General features: G+C 43.9%; 3 protein-coding genes across 4 annotated transcripts in view; 1 reads left to right on the top strand and 2 right to left on the bottom strand.

Moving 5' to 3' along the window:
* LOC116221187 (tripartite motif-containing protein 16-like) overlaps window positions 1–15169 on the top strand; it is a 44282-nt gene that overhangs the window by 9046 nt on the left and 20067 nt on the right. The window lies entirely within an intron of this gene.
* On the bottom strand, window positions 4290–10352 carry LOC116221178 (tripartite motif-containing protein 16-like). Of its 2 annotated transcripts, none has more exons than XM_031571112.2 (6): window positions 9626–10352; window positions 8449–8544; window positions 7997–8230; window positions 6586–6745; window positions 6180–6239; window positions 4290–5385 (listed from the first exon to the last, which is right to left on the bottom strand). In XM_031571112.2, the coding sequence occupies exons 1-6, from the start codon at window positions 10211–10213 to the stop codon at window positions 4865–4867; spliced, it is 1659 nt and encodes a 552-aa protein (XP_031426972.1). In that variant the 5' UTR covers window positions 10214–10352; the 3' UTR covers window positions 4290–4864. The 2 variants fall into 2 exon arrangements, with proteins under 2 accessions (XP_031426972.1, XP_031426973.1); XM_031571113.2 differs by having other exon boundaries at window positions 4291–5385; window positions 8114–8230; window positions 9626–10351.
* LOC105907744 (tripartite motif-containing protein 16-like) overlaps window positions 11223–15169 on the bottom strand; it is a 4270-nt gene continuing 323 nt past the window's right edge. The window contains exons 1-6 of the mRNA XM_031571125.2: window positions 14780–15169; window positions 14131–14226; window positions 13679–13912; window positions 12824–12983; window positions 12418–12477; window positions 11223–12247 (exon numbers count right to left, since the gene is read on the bottom strand). The exon at window positions 14780–15169 is cut by the window's right edge and continues 323 nt beyond it. Coding sequence (XP_031426985.1) covers window positions 11727–12247; window positions 12418–12477; window positions 12824–12983; window positions 13679–13912; window positions 14131–14226; window positions 14780–15169 — 1461 coding nt within the window. The 3' untranslated portion in view covers window positions 11223–11726. The remainder of the gene's footprint in view (window positions 12248–12417; window positions 12478–12823; window positions 12984–13678; window positions 13913–14130; window positions 14227–14779) is intronic.

Genomic DNA, 15169 nt, shown 5'->3' with positions numbered 1-15169 from the left:
AATAATTAGTGTTATTATTGCTATCATTTGGATACTGTTATTATTATGGGCCTCTTGTGATCTTTACAAAAAAATCCTACAGGTCTGTCAATGTGAGACATAAGCCTGCTTTGCACTGCAAAGGTCCTCAAATCTTGGGGCAATGTTTGACAAACATATCCTCAGGTCATCCTCGATCTGTGCGCGGTTGCGGTATTTAGTTTTGAGCGCAGTCAGTCTTGAAAAGCCTGCCTGGCACAAATATGTCGACGCGAAAAGGAGGGGCATTTTTAAGGCAAAGCTGATCATTGCTATCCAGAATGACGAAATAGGGGAGATGCTTAAGTCTACTGTCACTCTTCAGCTGCTCTTTCATGTCTATTGACAGCTCGTCTGCTGAGCAGAGAAATGGATCTCGAACTTAGGCGAATGAACGGTAGTCCTCTTTGAAATAGGACCCAAACTGATTTCTGATATTCGGCGTGATACAGTGTCATTTGACATAGGTATTGCGCTGAGTTTAGCTCCTATTCTACACGTCTTGCGCGGCCGGCAAAATCAGTGTTTCGGAAATTGTATGGGGTCGGCCAAGCTTAGCGATTCTATGAGCAACTACATAAGATGCCTGCATACACTGCTTGGAGATGGTGGTTCGTTGTTGCTGGAGGCCATCACGTTCATGTTTAAAGAAGTCCACAGGCTTCTCTTTCTGACTTTTACGAATCAGAAACGTGTCCATAGTTGTGTTTGTTTGCTGATACAGTGTGTGTGAAGTTAATAAAGTTCTAATTTCAACGTCGTGTGTGGGTGTGAACGACACGAATAATGGATATGGATAAGGCTGTGCTAGGCAATGATTCCTAACAAAACTAACTGTACACAATGTAGACAGGGACAGCAAAAAATAGTATTCAAGTGCTGGTGTTTTATTTGTTGCAACACGGTGGATGATACAAAAATGTAAAGGTAGGTGTTAAGGAGAAAAGGGCTAGCTGCAGTTGGAAGAAGGTAGCTAGCTAGGCTAGCTCTCGGGCTACGAGCTTTTTCAAAAGACTGTGGAGCAAATTAATCCTTAGAATAGGCTACGAATAGACCCACTGCAAGCGCAGTAAGGTATTACTAAGGAAGGAGTGAATCTTTTAAAAGACTGTTTATAAAGCAATGAATATCTGAATGATACAGGAAACAAGAGAAATTGAACAAACTCTGCAGAGTGTCGTCTCAGGGTGAGCGCTTACCAATGCCTGCGTTTTTTTTTTTATACTCGGAAACTTATGTGCAACTCGCGTTCAAATGATAAAACTCCGTTTTGATTGGTGGATCAGGAGCAAAACCGTATTTGATTTGTTTGGGTCAGTCCAGCCCCTTGCATTTCGCCACTGAGGGAGCTTTCACTAACCAGTGACAGGTCGGCGGTAGTTCATTTTTTTCTCCGTCTGTGACATCGCGCCCCCCCTGGAGAGTGTTCGCGCCCCCCCAGGGGGGCGCGCCCCCCACTTTGAGAACCACTGATAGAGGGAACACAGATGCATAGGCTATCAGTAGTTCATATAGAACACAGATGCATAGGCTAACAGTAGTTCATATAGAGGAACACAGATGCATAAGCTATCAGTAGTTCTGAGTCTAGATGCGTCAGGTGTGTGTAGGAGAACATGACCCCGTCCAGCAGATGTGCTGTGTTTGTCCAAGATGACAGCGGTGTAAGGATGAACACAATTTGAAGACACAACACATGTATACAATTTCAGAAGTTTTAATTTTTCAAGGTAAGGCAATAAAATAAACGGAGACAGGAAATTATGCAACTTATTTGTAAAGAACGTCGAATACAGTAAAATAATTTCAATGTATTTAACAATATAAACCGCTGGAAAAAAAAACAGTTTGTACTCAAAGAGAAGTCTTTATGGATCCATTGTTCCAAAACAAGAACAATCCGTTCTCCCCTGCGCCACCAGGGGAGAACGGACTCTTGATCAGTGCTATTCTACCATCAGAGAGGCATATCGCGCGTGCGCGTGCGCACCACTAGGCAATAGCGATCATTCTGTGATTAAACTCATCCCCACATACCAGTCCCTACTCAGGAAACAAAAACCGGTCAAGAGGTCTGTCCAGATACGAACACCTGATGCAACTGAATCACTGCAAGCCTGTTTTGACATTACAGACTGGGCAGCTATTAAGCTGGCATGCAATGACATTGATGAGTATGCAGACACATGCTCATCCTACGTCTACTTCTGTGAGGAACTCTGCATCCCCAGACAATCCATTGTCATTTATAGTAATAATAAACCGTGGTTCAACAAGGAGGTGAGGCTACTGAGGAGAGGGAAGGAGGCGGCCCACAGGAGCGGAGATAAGGACGCGTACACCAAAGCCAAATATGCCCTCAGCAAAGCCATCCAGCATGCTAAAGGGGTGTATAAGACTAGAATTGAACAACAGGTCGGGGATAAGAACATCAGAGCTGTCTGGAGGGGCCTACAATCTGCCACGGGCTACAAGAAGAAGCCCCCCCCCACCTCTAACGACCCAAATCTACCAGACCAGTTCAATGTGTTCTGCACAAGGTTTGAAGCACCGCGTGGGTCCACCCCCTCCATCCCCCCCGCCTCCCCTCCCCCTGCCACCACCTCACCTGCTCCACTGGTCATCACTGAGCATGAGGTTCGGAGGCTCTTCAAAGGTCAGAACACCAGGAAAGCGTGTGGGCCGGACATGGTGTCACCTGCTACCCTCAAGCACTGTGCCAGCGAGCTGGCTCCAGTGTTTACGGACATTTTTAATCAGTCTCTCAATTTATGCCGTGTCCCTGTATGCTTCAAATCTGCTGTCATCATTCCAGTGCCGAAAAAGCCCAAGATCACCTGCTTAAATGATTACAGACCGGTCGCCCTCACCTCTGTAGTCATGAAAGTATTTGAACGCTTGGTCCTCTCCTATCTCAAAGCATCCACTGACCACCTCATGGACCCCCTCCAATTTGCATACAGACCCAACCGCTCAGTAGACGATGCAATCAACATAGCCCTTCACTATATTCTACAACACCTGGACAATCGGAACACCTATGCAAGGGTCCTGTTTGTGGATTATAGTTCTGCCTTTAACACCATCATTCCCGACCTCCTCCATAGCAAACTGACCCATCTGAACATCCACCCCCTTACCTGCTTATGGATTACAGATTTTCTCACCAACAGGAGACAGTATGTCAGGCTGGGCCCGCATCTGTCACAGCCCCGCACAGTTAACACCGGTGCCCCCCAGGGTTGTGTGCTGTCCCCCCTGCTCTTCTCCCTGTACACCAACGACTGCTCCTCTGGTGACCCGTCTGTCAAGACCATCAAGTATGCAGACGACACCACCATGATAGGTCTCATCAGCAACAACAACGAGTCTGCCTACCGGAGGGAGGTCGGCCATCTAGAGTCCTGGTGTGCAGTCAGCAACCTAGAGCTCAACGTCAACAAGACAGTGGAGGTGATTGTGGACTTCCGAAAAAAGGTTCCGACACATCTTCCACTTGTCATCAACAACTCATCTGTCACTGTAGTAGAGCATTTCAAGTTCCTAGGCACAACCATCACCAACACACTAAAATGGGACAATAACATCACTCAATTAGTGAAGAAAGGTCAGCAGCGCCTGTTCTTCCTCCGGCAGCTGAGAGGACTACAGGTCAGCCCCCCCATCATGGTGCAGTTTTACAGGGCTATCATTGAGAGTGTGCTTACATCCTCTCACTCGGTCTGGTATGACTCTGCCTCTGCCCGCTCTAAGGCCAGGCTCCAAAGAGTCGTACGGGCAGCAGAGCGCATCATCGGCTGCCCCCTTCCCTCCATCAAGGACCTTCACAGCTCCAGATCCCTCAGGAAAGTAATGAAGATCACGGCAGACCCCTCACATCCTGCTAACAGTCTCTTTAACCGTCTCCCCTCTGGACAGCGATACAGGGCCATCATGACCAAAACATCACGTCACCTCAACAGTTTTTTCCCCCAAGCAATAGCCCTCCTAAATAGCTCTCACACACGAACTTTATCGCACTTTATTTAACTTTATTTAACATTATTATTGTTGCACTACCTCCATTCTTATTTATTATTTTGCTCATACTGTCTGGTACTATCTGTCCTTGTATTGTTGTTCTGTGTTGTCTTGTTGTTCTATCTGTGATACTATAGCCTGCATGGAGAAAACCAAAAACAATTCCTAGTATCTGTATACATGGCGAATAAAGTTGAATTGAATTGAATTGAAATTGAATTGAAAAAGTAGGGTGACCCATGGCCCATTAATCTACTGAGCACAAGGTGCAGACAGTGATATAGGAATGGATTTGTGTGTAGAGTTTTGCGCAAAAAAGTTCAACAGATCTGAATTATGTGTGAAAACATGGAGAAAGTGTTTATAGTCTTAGGAAATGAGTCTGTCTTTTGGCAGATGCCGTCATGCTATAGTGTTTGCATTTGCATTTTGGGAAATTAGTCTGTCTTTGGGTGGATGGCGTCATGGATTGGGATGTGTAGTTAAGAGGCCCAGTTATAGTGTGTAAGCTATCAAGAAAAACTGTAATCAAGGTAATCTAATACAAAAAAAGGTAATTTAACAAATTGCTTTCTGTTTTTATTTGCATTTTATTCATCATGGGTTGTAAATAAATTCTAAGTTCAGCTCGGATGTCATCTGCAGAGCATTGTTTTCTTCCCAGACCACCACCACACCAGTGCAGTACACCTGCCAATACGTGGGGTCACCCCAGCGCTCCACCCCAGAGTCACAACAGCTTTACTGTCGATCTAACGTCTAACCCTAAACCCAGGGTAGAGAGGCTGGGTGAATGTAGTCTGGATTCAGCATCTGTACATCTCAGTCACAACAGCTTCACTGATGATCCAAACCCAAGCCCAAACCCAGGGTAGAGTGTGTGAGTGAATGTGGTCTGGACTCTGTGCAGGAGGGTCATTGTGTCAGAGATGCTGTAGAAGGCCAGAGTTCCTGCCCTGTGATCCACATACACTCCTATTCTGGAGCTGGCCACTAGATTGAGTTTAGTCTGTTTATTATTGTGAAGGAAAAGGGAGCTGCTGCGGGAGAGCTCCAGTCTCCAGGACTGATCATTACGTCCAAACCAACACTCATTACCCACTCCTCTCCTGCTGATGCTTTTATATGAGACTGCTATATAAACCCCCCACCCACTCCAATCAACCTCCCAGTAGCAGCGTCCAGACACACCCTCTCTACACAGCACCTGACAACACCCCTGTTCAAATCTCTCTGGATGATCAGGATATGACTGGGCCTTAGTACTACATTCCACCCTCCTGTTCCCCTCAGACAGATGGAGTTTTCTGTGTGCTGTGTTTGGATCCAGTGTGAAGTCGCATGAGTCTGATGGAGGAAAAGACAGGACAAACTTAGGTATTTATACAGTATGTCTTAAGTGTGTATGTTAGGTGTGTTTGTGTGTGTGTGGTTTTTATTATTTGATATGAATCTTTGTGTGTGGGGTATGGGACTTATTTCTGTGATTTCTTCTACGAGGGAATGTTTCACATATAGGTGAGATTTGTTTGTGTGTGTGATTCTGTACATGTTTGTACAGGTGTACATGTGTGTCTGCATTCAAAAGTGAGCATGGTTAGGGGAGACAGGCGTTCTGAGGGGAGACAGGTGGTGTGAGGGGAGACAGGTGGTGTGAGGGGAGACAGGCGTTCTGAGGGGAGACAGGCGGTGTGAGGGGAGACAGGTGTTCTGAGGGGAGACATGTGGTGTAAGGTAAGGGGAGGTGGTTGATTGAGAGCGAGCGCCAAAGCAAGTGCTGCAGCTGATGAGGAGAACTGAGAATAAATTAAGTATGTGTGTGTGTGTGTGTGTGTGTGTGGGGGGGGGGGGGGGTGCTGATGAGGAAAATGAAGGAGTGAAATGAGGAGTTCAAAGGAAGTGTGGGTGATTGATGTGAGAGGGGTGTGACAAATTCCTAAATCTCCTCCTGAACTTCCGTTTACGGTGCCATTTTAGGAAAATGGAAAAAGACACTGCAAAAGACACTGTTTCCTCTACCCATGAACTATAACAACCACAAAGAGATGTTGAGCTGCTTAAACATGTAGGACCATGTGATTGCTACTGAAACTTCACTGGAATAAAGCAAACTGTATAAAATGTGTTTGTGTCAAACTCACATTGTAGGAAATCCTCTCTGGTTGTAGGTTCAAGAGACAAAATAGCCTGGACTTCAGTCACTATTGAGAGAGAAAGAATCATATTAGAAATAACACTGACTGGTGTAAATGACAACATTGCATCAACCTTCTGTTTTTATGATGGCAGTACATTTGTGTTCTCTTGTTGAGGGACATTACGAGTCTCAAGCTTCTTCAACCTTAAAGACCCTCTTAAGACAAGTAAACGTGGAGACACCTGCAGAGTATCTCAGCTTCACCGACATACAAAGGATATGTTACAAATATGTGACATTGAGAAATACAGGTTCCTGAAGTTCACCATCACATTTACCTTATTAGTACAATCCAGAGGGACAGTATAGTAAGTCATTACGTGTAAACATATGTGAGTAATGTGATTAACCTGATGCAGATATCTTCATGACTTCCTCCTTGCAGAAATTCTCCAGCTGCATCTTTAGTGAGGAGACAGATTTCTTCACAGCCTCAAAAGAGAGGCCTTGCTTCACAGAGATGCAGGATAAGTCTTTAGACTCAGGTGTCTCACTGACCGACTGGAATGTCTAAATGAAGACACACAGAGATAGAGAGAAAGAGAGAGAGGAGGAAGAGATGACAGAGATAGATAGAGAGAGAGAGAGAGACAGTGAGAGAGAATAGCTACATTCTCAAAATAAAGCAAGTAAGTTGTAAGTTTAAATACAGTTGATCAGGAAACTTTTTTGTTAATTATAACTAAAAACTTAAACTATTTCAGTGAACACGAGACTCTTAAGTTAGATATTATCTTCTAATGTTTGAGATGTGAACTAAATGTAAAATTATGAGTATCTGGGTGCATATCTGTATATGATGTGAATTCATGATAGTGGGATCCTACCTTGTGCGGATGAGTGTGTCTGTGTGTGTGTGTGTGTGTGTGTGTGTGTGTTTGTGTGTTTGTGTGTGTGTGTGTGTGTGTGTGTGTGTGTGTGTGTGTGTGTGTGTGTGTGTGTGTGTGTGTGTGTGTGTGTTTGAGAGTGTGTTTGAGTGTGTAGGTGAGTTTGTGTGTGTGTGAGTGTGTGTGTGTGTGTGTGTGTGTGTGTGTGTGTGTGTGTGTGTGTGTGTGTGTGTGTGTGTTTGAGTGTGTAGGTGTGTTTGTGTGTGTGTGTGTGTGTGTGTGTGTGTGTTTGAGAGTATAGGTGTGTGTGTTTGTGTGTGTGTGAGCACTGCCTGCCAGGGAGCTCTCTCAAGCTGGCTAACTGCTAGCGGGGTAAGCCCATGAGGTGATTCCTTAATTTCAAGTCCCAAATGTATTCAACATAAATGGTTGTCCAAATGCCACTTGTTTGCCTTGACCTACATGTGGCCTAACCAAAGAGGCCGAGTGGCAGGCACCTGTGCACCTCAAGTGCCTCCAAACAAACTGTGAGCCATGATGTCAGGGCAGATGTGCTTTTATCAATTAATCACAGGTAGTGACATCACTCAAGCCCCGCCTGTCAGTCATTGTTCTTGCTACCATGTGACCTAACCTGTCCTAACAATTGCCATAATGATTTTGAGTAGTTTTCTGAAGAATTGTCTTCATCATGTTAAAATGTTTTGGGTGATAAATACAAAAAAGTCTTTACAGTCACTGAAACTTCGTGGGTTAAGGCATCTGTTCAGTGCTATAGAATTTATTCTGATCAGAAGATCTGGATATGTAGAGATCCTTGAAGGAAATTCAACGATATCTAAATTGAATAAAAAATGTCTACCTAGGAATATATTCAACATAAATCAGTGCCCTCAAACATTCTGTGCACTAATAATCCATCATCAACAGTTACCTTGAGGAAATGGATGTCATCCTCTGTGTGTGAAAGCTGCTCCAGCTCAGCATCTCTCCTCTTCAGCTCAGCAATCTCCTTCTCCAGTCGCTTCAGGAGTCCTTCAGCCCGACTCACCTCAGCCTTCTCCTGAGCTCTGATCAGCTCTTTCACCTCAGAGCGCCTTCTCTCAATGGAGCGGATCATCTCAGTAAAGATCCTCTCACTGTCCTCCACTGCTGTCTGTGCAGAGCTCTGTTAGGAGACACACAAAGAGGAGGGGTCCATCTAAAGCAGCCCACTCACTTAGCTCCTCCACACAGCCTGGTACCCACAGTGTGGCTCAGAGGAGCTGGAAAGTGGCTCAGCATTACAGACTCCTGTCTGGCTGACTGGAGGAGAGCCCTGATTGAGCCTGAAATGGCTCCTCCAGCAGCCAGCTGTTGTCCTCCTCTCCTCTGGTCAGTTCTCACCTTGAGAGTCTCCACAACCTTCCTCAGCTCCTGCAGATCCTTCTCTCTCTCCTGGATTCTCTGCTGGATTTTACTCTGGGTCTCCCCCAAGTGTGTCTATGTTGAAGGAATACATCACATCACAAGTTACAAGTCTTTTATTGTCAGATGCACAGAATGACACAGGGTCAGACTAGGCACTGACATTCTTAGGACAAGGCACCGCATCACAACCTACCATAGCATAACATAACATAATATAACATAACATAACATGACATACACTCTGTACAAGTACTCTGAACATAATTTACATGTAATAACATCTAATAACCTTACTAAATATACAAGATAAATATACAATACAATATACTAAAACATATAACAACATATACATATAATACTAACATATATACATAAAACATATAATACACATATAGTAAACATATAATAAACTATGCTAACCTATTAAACCTATACTACTCTGCAGACAAGTGGGAGTAGCAGGTAGTGCAATAACTCTGATAAATATTACTGCTAGTGCAAACAGTAAGTGGAAGTGACAGTATGTAAGTGTAGTACAAGCAGTAATTTGAAAGTGACGAGTGCAACCAACCAACAAACAGTTATGGTGGCATCAAAATATTATTATTGCCTGATAGCATTCCTGAAAGAACAAGCTGTTTAAGCTACTGACGCTGTCTGAGAGGTGATCTGTAGTGTTGCTGAATAGCCTATTGGTGAGACGCTGTTTCATGAGAAAAAAACACACAAAATATTTTTTGTCTTCGTGCAGCAAAACAGTGACCCATACATGCAGTAAATCTTTATTTATTTGTATTGATAGTTTCTCTTGTGGAGTTGATAAAAATGTCCAACACGCCCTTACTGCAACTATACCCTCACTGAGTGACCTGTGACCTCTAGGCAGTTGATAACCATGTAATGTCATTCAGTCATAGTGTCAACCACCCGAACCCTACAAAATGCCATTAAATGGTAATTTAGGCTTTTTATGTTTATTTATTATTTAGATACAGTTCGTATGTAACAGGAGATTACATTGTCATTCTCTCTCTGCCTCACTCTATAATAACCTGAAGAGGATGAGTCTATAGCCTGCCTTCCAGTTGGAAACCCAATAGCCATGTCCTACCACACAAGTCCAATCTATCACCAAGAGAACTCCTGTCCTTACCTGTTTATCTCTCCTCCCTGCAGAGGCTGACACAGTGTCATGGCCTTTGTGTTCATCCACCAGACAAAGCAAACAAACACAACTTTGGTCCGTACGACAAAATATCTCCTGAGGCTTCTCATGTTGGGTGCAAATCCTCTCCTGTAGCTGGCCTGTGGCATCAGTCACCTTGTGTTTGCGCCCAGGGTGTATGTCATTGTGAACTTTGTAGTGAGTTTCACAGTATGAAACCAGACATTCCAGACAGGACTTCACAGCTTTGAGTTTTCTCCCAGTGCAGACGTCACACTCCACATCTCCAGGTCCAGCAGTACACGGAACAGGAGCAGCAGCTTGGATTCTGGTCTTCTTGATCTGTTCCACCAGCTCAGCAAAAATATGATTTTTGCTTAAAACGGGTCTTGGGGTGAACGTCTGTCTGCACTGGGGGCAGCTGTAGACTCCCTTCTGATATTCCTGATCCCAAAAGCTCGTAATGCAGCCCATACAGTAACTGTGTCCACAATTAGTAGTCACTGGATCCCTAAGAAGATCCAAACAAATCGAACATGTAATAAGTTCGTGGTTACTTGGAGCTGCTTCTGCCATTCTTCGTTTGTGCTGTGTAACGCCTCACAGGTAGTTTCGTTTCGCCTGAAATCGCTGCAACTTTGAAACGTCTTCCTGGTTGGGTGGGCGTGTTCGTGTAAACAGCCTCCTGTCATTGATAAGGACAAGGCCTTTGAGTCAGTTAAGAACAAAGTTCTTTGTAAACGCTGACATCTAGAGAATACTGTCATTCATTTTCCACCATTCATGAACTGAATAAACGGCCAAAAAGCAGCTTACTGTCACTTTACAAAAACTGAATATCCGCAACAGAAATTCAAAGTAAATTGTACTAAAGCGTGGCTTGCAGCAAGAATGTCGCCATCTGGTGGACATTTCAAGTCATATGAAAGAAAATAAGGCCAGGAGATAATGATGCCATATGTGGGGGGCCGGGGAGCTGTGTTGAATCTAGTGACACTCAGGAATCTCAAATGCTGCAAGAAGTGTTACTCAAATCATTGATGTTACCTGGAGGAAATATATGTGATCCTCTGTGTGTGAAAGCTGCTCCACCTCAGCCTCTTTCACAAACACCCTCACAGTCACAAATACTGGTCTCAGAAACTACTGCTCTATCCCTCTTCATACCCAGTCCCTGACTCTCTGTTGCAGCTGATTCTATCACATGGTCTTAGTGTCCTTCTATAGAGTGTTCCAGCTACAAGTTTGTTCCAACTGAGAGTCTTCTAGCTTTGAGAGAGTTCTAACTGTGAGAGTCTTCCAGCTCTGAGTATTAATGTAACAGCTATAAATGTGTTCTCACTATGATATTGTTCTAGCTGTTAGTGTTCTAGTTCCAAGGCGGTCTCGGAGTGAAGGTGTGCACCTAACCATTGCAGTAACTGCAACGCATGGCGTCATAGTCGCTGGATCCCTTAGCAGATCAAGAGAAACTGCACAGCTGCAGAGAGTGTGTGAGAGAGAGGGGGGGTGGGGGGGGGGGGGGAGAGAGAGAGGGAGAGATAAGGGCTGACTCAGTGCTGAATTAGGTGAACTTCACTGATAATTTAATGTACTGACTGACTTATTATAACTTTTTATTCACCTTTTTTCAAGAGAAACATTTTGAAACATACTGGTCTCATGATAATGGCATTAATAAAGAAATACAGAAACACATTTCATTGGGTGTCAATTGTTTGGATGAATACTCTCAATAAGATTTACTGACATAGTACATAATATTGTGGTTGTCATAAAACCAGGTATCAGAACATGTATGCAATAACAGAGGGACTAAACACTTGGGAGTGTGAGGTTATGCAACACAGAGTTCATAACATCTTTCACACACAATGGCTTATTTCTGCTGTGGTGACACTGCATGTGTTACAGCAGAGGTCTAGAGGTACAGATATTGTAATAGCTGGGGTCCAGAGATGGGGGAATGGCTTCAGTCTGTGGTTGTCCAAAGATTCTCAGGCCCAGCTGCTAGATCCTTACGTGTCAGTAATGTGTTAAATGATGTGATGTGTAAGATGTATGTGCTAACAGCATCTAGATATGTCAGTCACAGCAGCTTCACTGATGATCCAGTATCTAGCCCAAACCCAAGGTAGAGTGTGTAAGTGAATGTGGTCTGGACTCTGTGCAGGAGGGTCATTGTGTCAGAGATACTGTAGAAGGCCAGAGTTCCTGCCCTGTGATCCACATACACTCCTATTCTGGAGCTGGCCACTAGAGGGAGTTTAGTCTCTTTATTATTGTGCCAGAAAGAGGAGCTGGTGCGGTTGATGGTCAGTCTCCAGGACTGATCATTACGTCCAAACCAACAGTCATTAACCTGTCCTCTCCTGCTGATGCTTTTATATGAGACTGATATATTAACCCACTCCCCACTCCACTCAACCTCCCAGTAGCAGCGTCCAGACACACCCTCTCTACACAGCACCTGATAACACCACTCATCAAATCTCTCTGGATGATCAGAATATGACTGGACTTTATTTTTTCTCTTCACCCTCCTGTTCCCCGTAGACAGATGGAAGTTTCTGTTTGCTGTGTTTGGATCCAGTGTGAAATGACAGGAGTCTGATGGAGGAGAAGACGGGACAAAACTTATATGCGTTAGGTATGTGTGTGTGGTTGTTGCTATTTTATATGATTCTTTGCGTGAGGGGGAGGAAAATGTGATTTCTACTGAAACTTGACTTGTGATTTGGAATAAAGTAAACTGTATAAAATGTGAGTGTCAAACTCACATTGTAGGAAATCCTCTCTTGTTGTCAGTTCAGGAGGCATAATGGCCTGGACTTTAGTCACTATTGAGAGAGAAAGAATCATATTAGAAACAAGACTAACAGGTGTAAATGTCAACATTGCATCAACCTTCTGTTTTTATGATGGCAGTACATTTGTGTTCTCTTGTTGAGGGACATTATGAGTTTCCAGCTTCTTCAACCTTAAAGACCCTCTTAAGACAAATAAACATGGAGACACCTGTAGAGTATCTCAGCTTCACCGCCATACAAAGGATTTGTTACAAATATGTGATATTGAGAAATACAGGTTCCTGAAGTTCACAATCACATTTAGCTTATTAGTACAATCCAGAGGGAAAGTATAGTAAGTCATTACATGTAAACATATGTGAGTAATGTGATTAACCTGATGCAGATATCTTCATGACTTCCTCCTTGCAGAAATTCTCCAGCTGTGTCTTTAGTGAGGAGACAGATTTCTTCACAGCCTCAAAAGAGAAGCCTTGGTTCACAGAGATGCAGGATAAGTCTTTAGACTCAGGTGTCTCACTGACCGACTGGAAAGTCTAAATAAAGAAACACAGAGATAGAGAGAAAAAGAGAGAGAGAGAAAGAGCATCTAGATGTGTGAGCACTCCCTGCTAGGCAGCTCTCTCAATCTGGCTAGCTGCTAGCGGGGTAAGCCCATATGGTGATTCCTTAAGTTCAAGTTTTTTGGTTGATGTTATGAATCCCAAATGAATTCAACGCAAATTGTTGTCCAAATGCCACTGGTTTGCCTTGACCTACATGTGGCCTGACCAAAGAGGCAGAGTGGCAGGCACCTCAAGTGCCTCCAAACAAACTGTGAGCCATGATGTCAGGGCAGATGTGCTTTGATCAATTAACCACAGGTAGTGACATCACTCAAGCCCCGCCTTTTTCCTACCATGTGACCTTGCCTGTCCTAACAATTGACATAATCATTTTTGGCAGTTTTCTGAAGAATGTTATTGTCTTCATCATACTCAAATGTTTTCAGTGATAAATACAAAAACTTTCTTCACAGGCACTGAAACTGCATGGGGTAAGGTATCAGTTCAAAGTACTGTGGAGTGTATTATAATATGAAGAATGAGGATCTATCAGGAAATGTAGAGATCCTTGAAGGAAATTCAACCATATCTAAATTGAATTATTAGTTTTCCACCTAGGAATATATTCAACATAAATCAGTGCCCTCAAACATTCTGTGCACTAACAATCCATCACCAACAATTACCTTGAGAAAATGGATGTGATCCTCTGTGTGTGAAAGCTGCTCCAGCTTAGCATCTCTCCTCTTCAGCTCAGCAATCTCCTGCTCCAGTCGCTTCAGGAGTCCTTCAGCCCGACTCACCTCAGCCTTCTCCTGAGCTCTGATCTGCTCTTTCACCTCAGAGCGCCTTCTCTCAATGGAGCGGATCATCTCAGTAAAGATCCTCTCACTGTCCTCCACTGATGTCTGTGCAGAGCTCTGTTAGGAGACACACAAAGAGGAGGGGTCCATCTAAAGCAGCCCACTCACTCAGCTCCTCCACACAGCCTGGTACCCACAGTGTGGATCAGAGGAGCTGGAAAGTGGCTCAGCATTACAGAGTCCTGTCTGGCTGAATGGAGGACAGCCCTGATTGAGCCTGAAATGGCTCCTCCAGCAGCCAGCTGTTGTCCTCCTCTCCTCTGGTCAGTACTCACCTTGAGAGTCTTCACAGCCTTCCTCAGCTCCTTCAGCTCCTTCTCTCTCTCCTGGATTCTCTGCTGGGATCTCCTCTGGGTCTGCCCCAACTGCCTCTGTTTAAAAATGATTGTTATAATTATAATCGGATGGATTGTTTACAACAATGAGGATCAAAGCTTACACAAGACAACGGAACACTCATAAGCAAAAACCTTTAAGTACATTTTAGTCTTTTCAAGAGATTTAATGACACATTGAAGCAGTCGCTATCATCTTCAAGTGAAAATCATGATAAAGCCATTAGCTAAGTTCAAGAGGAGCTCTGGTATTTAACAGCAAAAACACCTGTGGCAAAGCTGTCTCACAACATTTAGAAAACAACAGAACAGAATATTATTTTGCGAGGTAAGATTATGTTCACTTTGATGCCAACAGGTTAATGTTTCACTGTTTTTACTCAACACTGGACCTTGCACCTGATAATCATTTCCTGATTCTTCCTTTCTCTAATGGGCAAAGTCATTGCGGAAAAAGCCAGACTTAAAGACTGGTGAGATAGTATTCTTGTAGATATAGTATTCTTGTAGATACAGTATTACATTCACAGTTAGTATTGATAAGAGCCCTCATATAAATTTTGGACACACGTGTAGCTCCAGTACTGACCTGTTTGTTTGTCCGTTCTGCTGCAGCAGTGACTGTGTCATGGCCTTTATGTTTGTCCATCGTGCACAGATAGCAGATACAACTCTGATCGGTTCGACAAAATATTTCAAAAACCTTCTTATGACGAGAGCAGATCCTCTCCTGTAGATGGCCTGTGGCATCAATCACTGAGTGTTTTCGTCCAGGATTAAGTTCATTGTGAACTTTGTAGTGCGTTTCACAGTACGACACCAGACATTCCAGACAGGACTTCACAGCTTTGAGTTTTCTCCCAGTGCAGACGTCACACTCCACATCTCCAGGTCCAGCAGAATAGTGAGCAGGAACATCAGTTTGGATTCTGGTCTTCCTAAATTCCTCCACCATTTCAGCAATCAGAATGTTTCTACC

This window comes from Clupea harengus, chromosome 7 (genome assembly GCF_900700415.2).
Source record: "Clupea harengus chromosome 7, Ch_v2.0.2, whole genome shotgun sequence".
In the NCBI taxonomy this organism is placed as follows: domain Eukaryota; kingdom Metazoa; phylum Chordata; class Actinopteri; order Clupeiformes; family Clupeidae; genus Clupea; species Clupea harengus.
This window is presented reverse-complemented; position numbering and strand designations above follow the sequence as displayed.

What these genes read in the sequence shown, in the direction of transcription:
- LOC116221178 (XM_031571112.2), bottom strand. Translation starts at nt 10,213, where the DNA reads ATGGCAGAAGCAGCTCCAAGTAACCACGAACTTATTACATGTTCGATT. An exon ending in AGGTTGTGGAGACTCTCAAG is followed by an intron (nt 8,231 to 8,448) that starts GTGAGAACTGAC and finishes GTCTCCTAACAG; the next exon opens with AGCTCTGCACAGACAGCAGT. An exon ending in ATGACATCCATTTCCTCAAG is followed by an intron (nt 6,746 to 7,996) that starts GTAACTGTTGAT and finishes GTCTTCATTTAG; the next exon opens with ACATTCCAGTCGGTCAGTGA.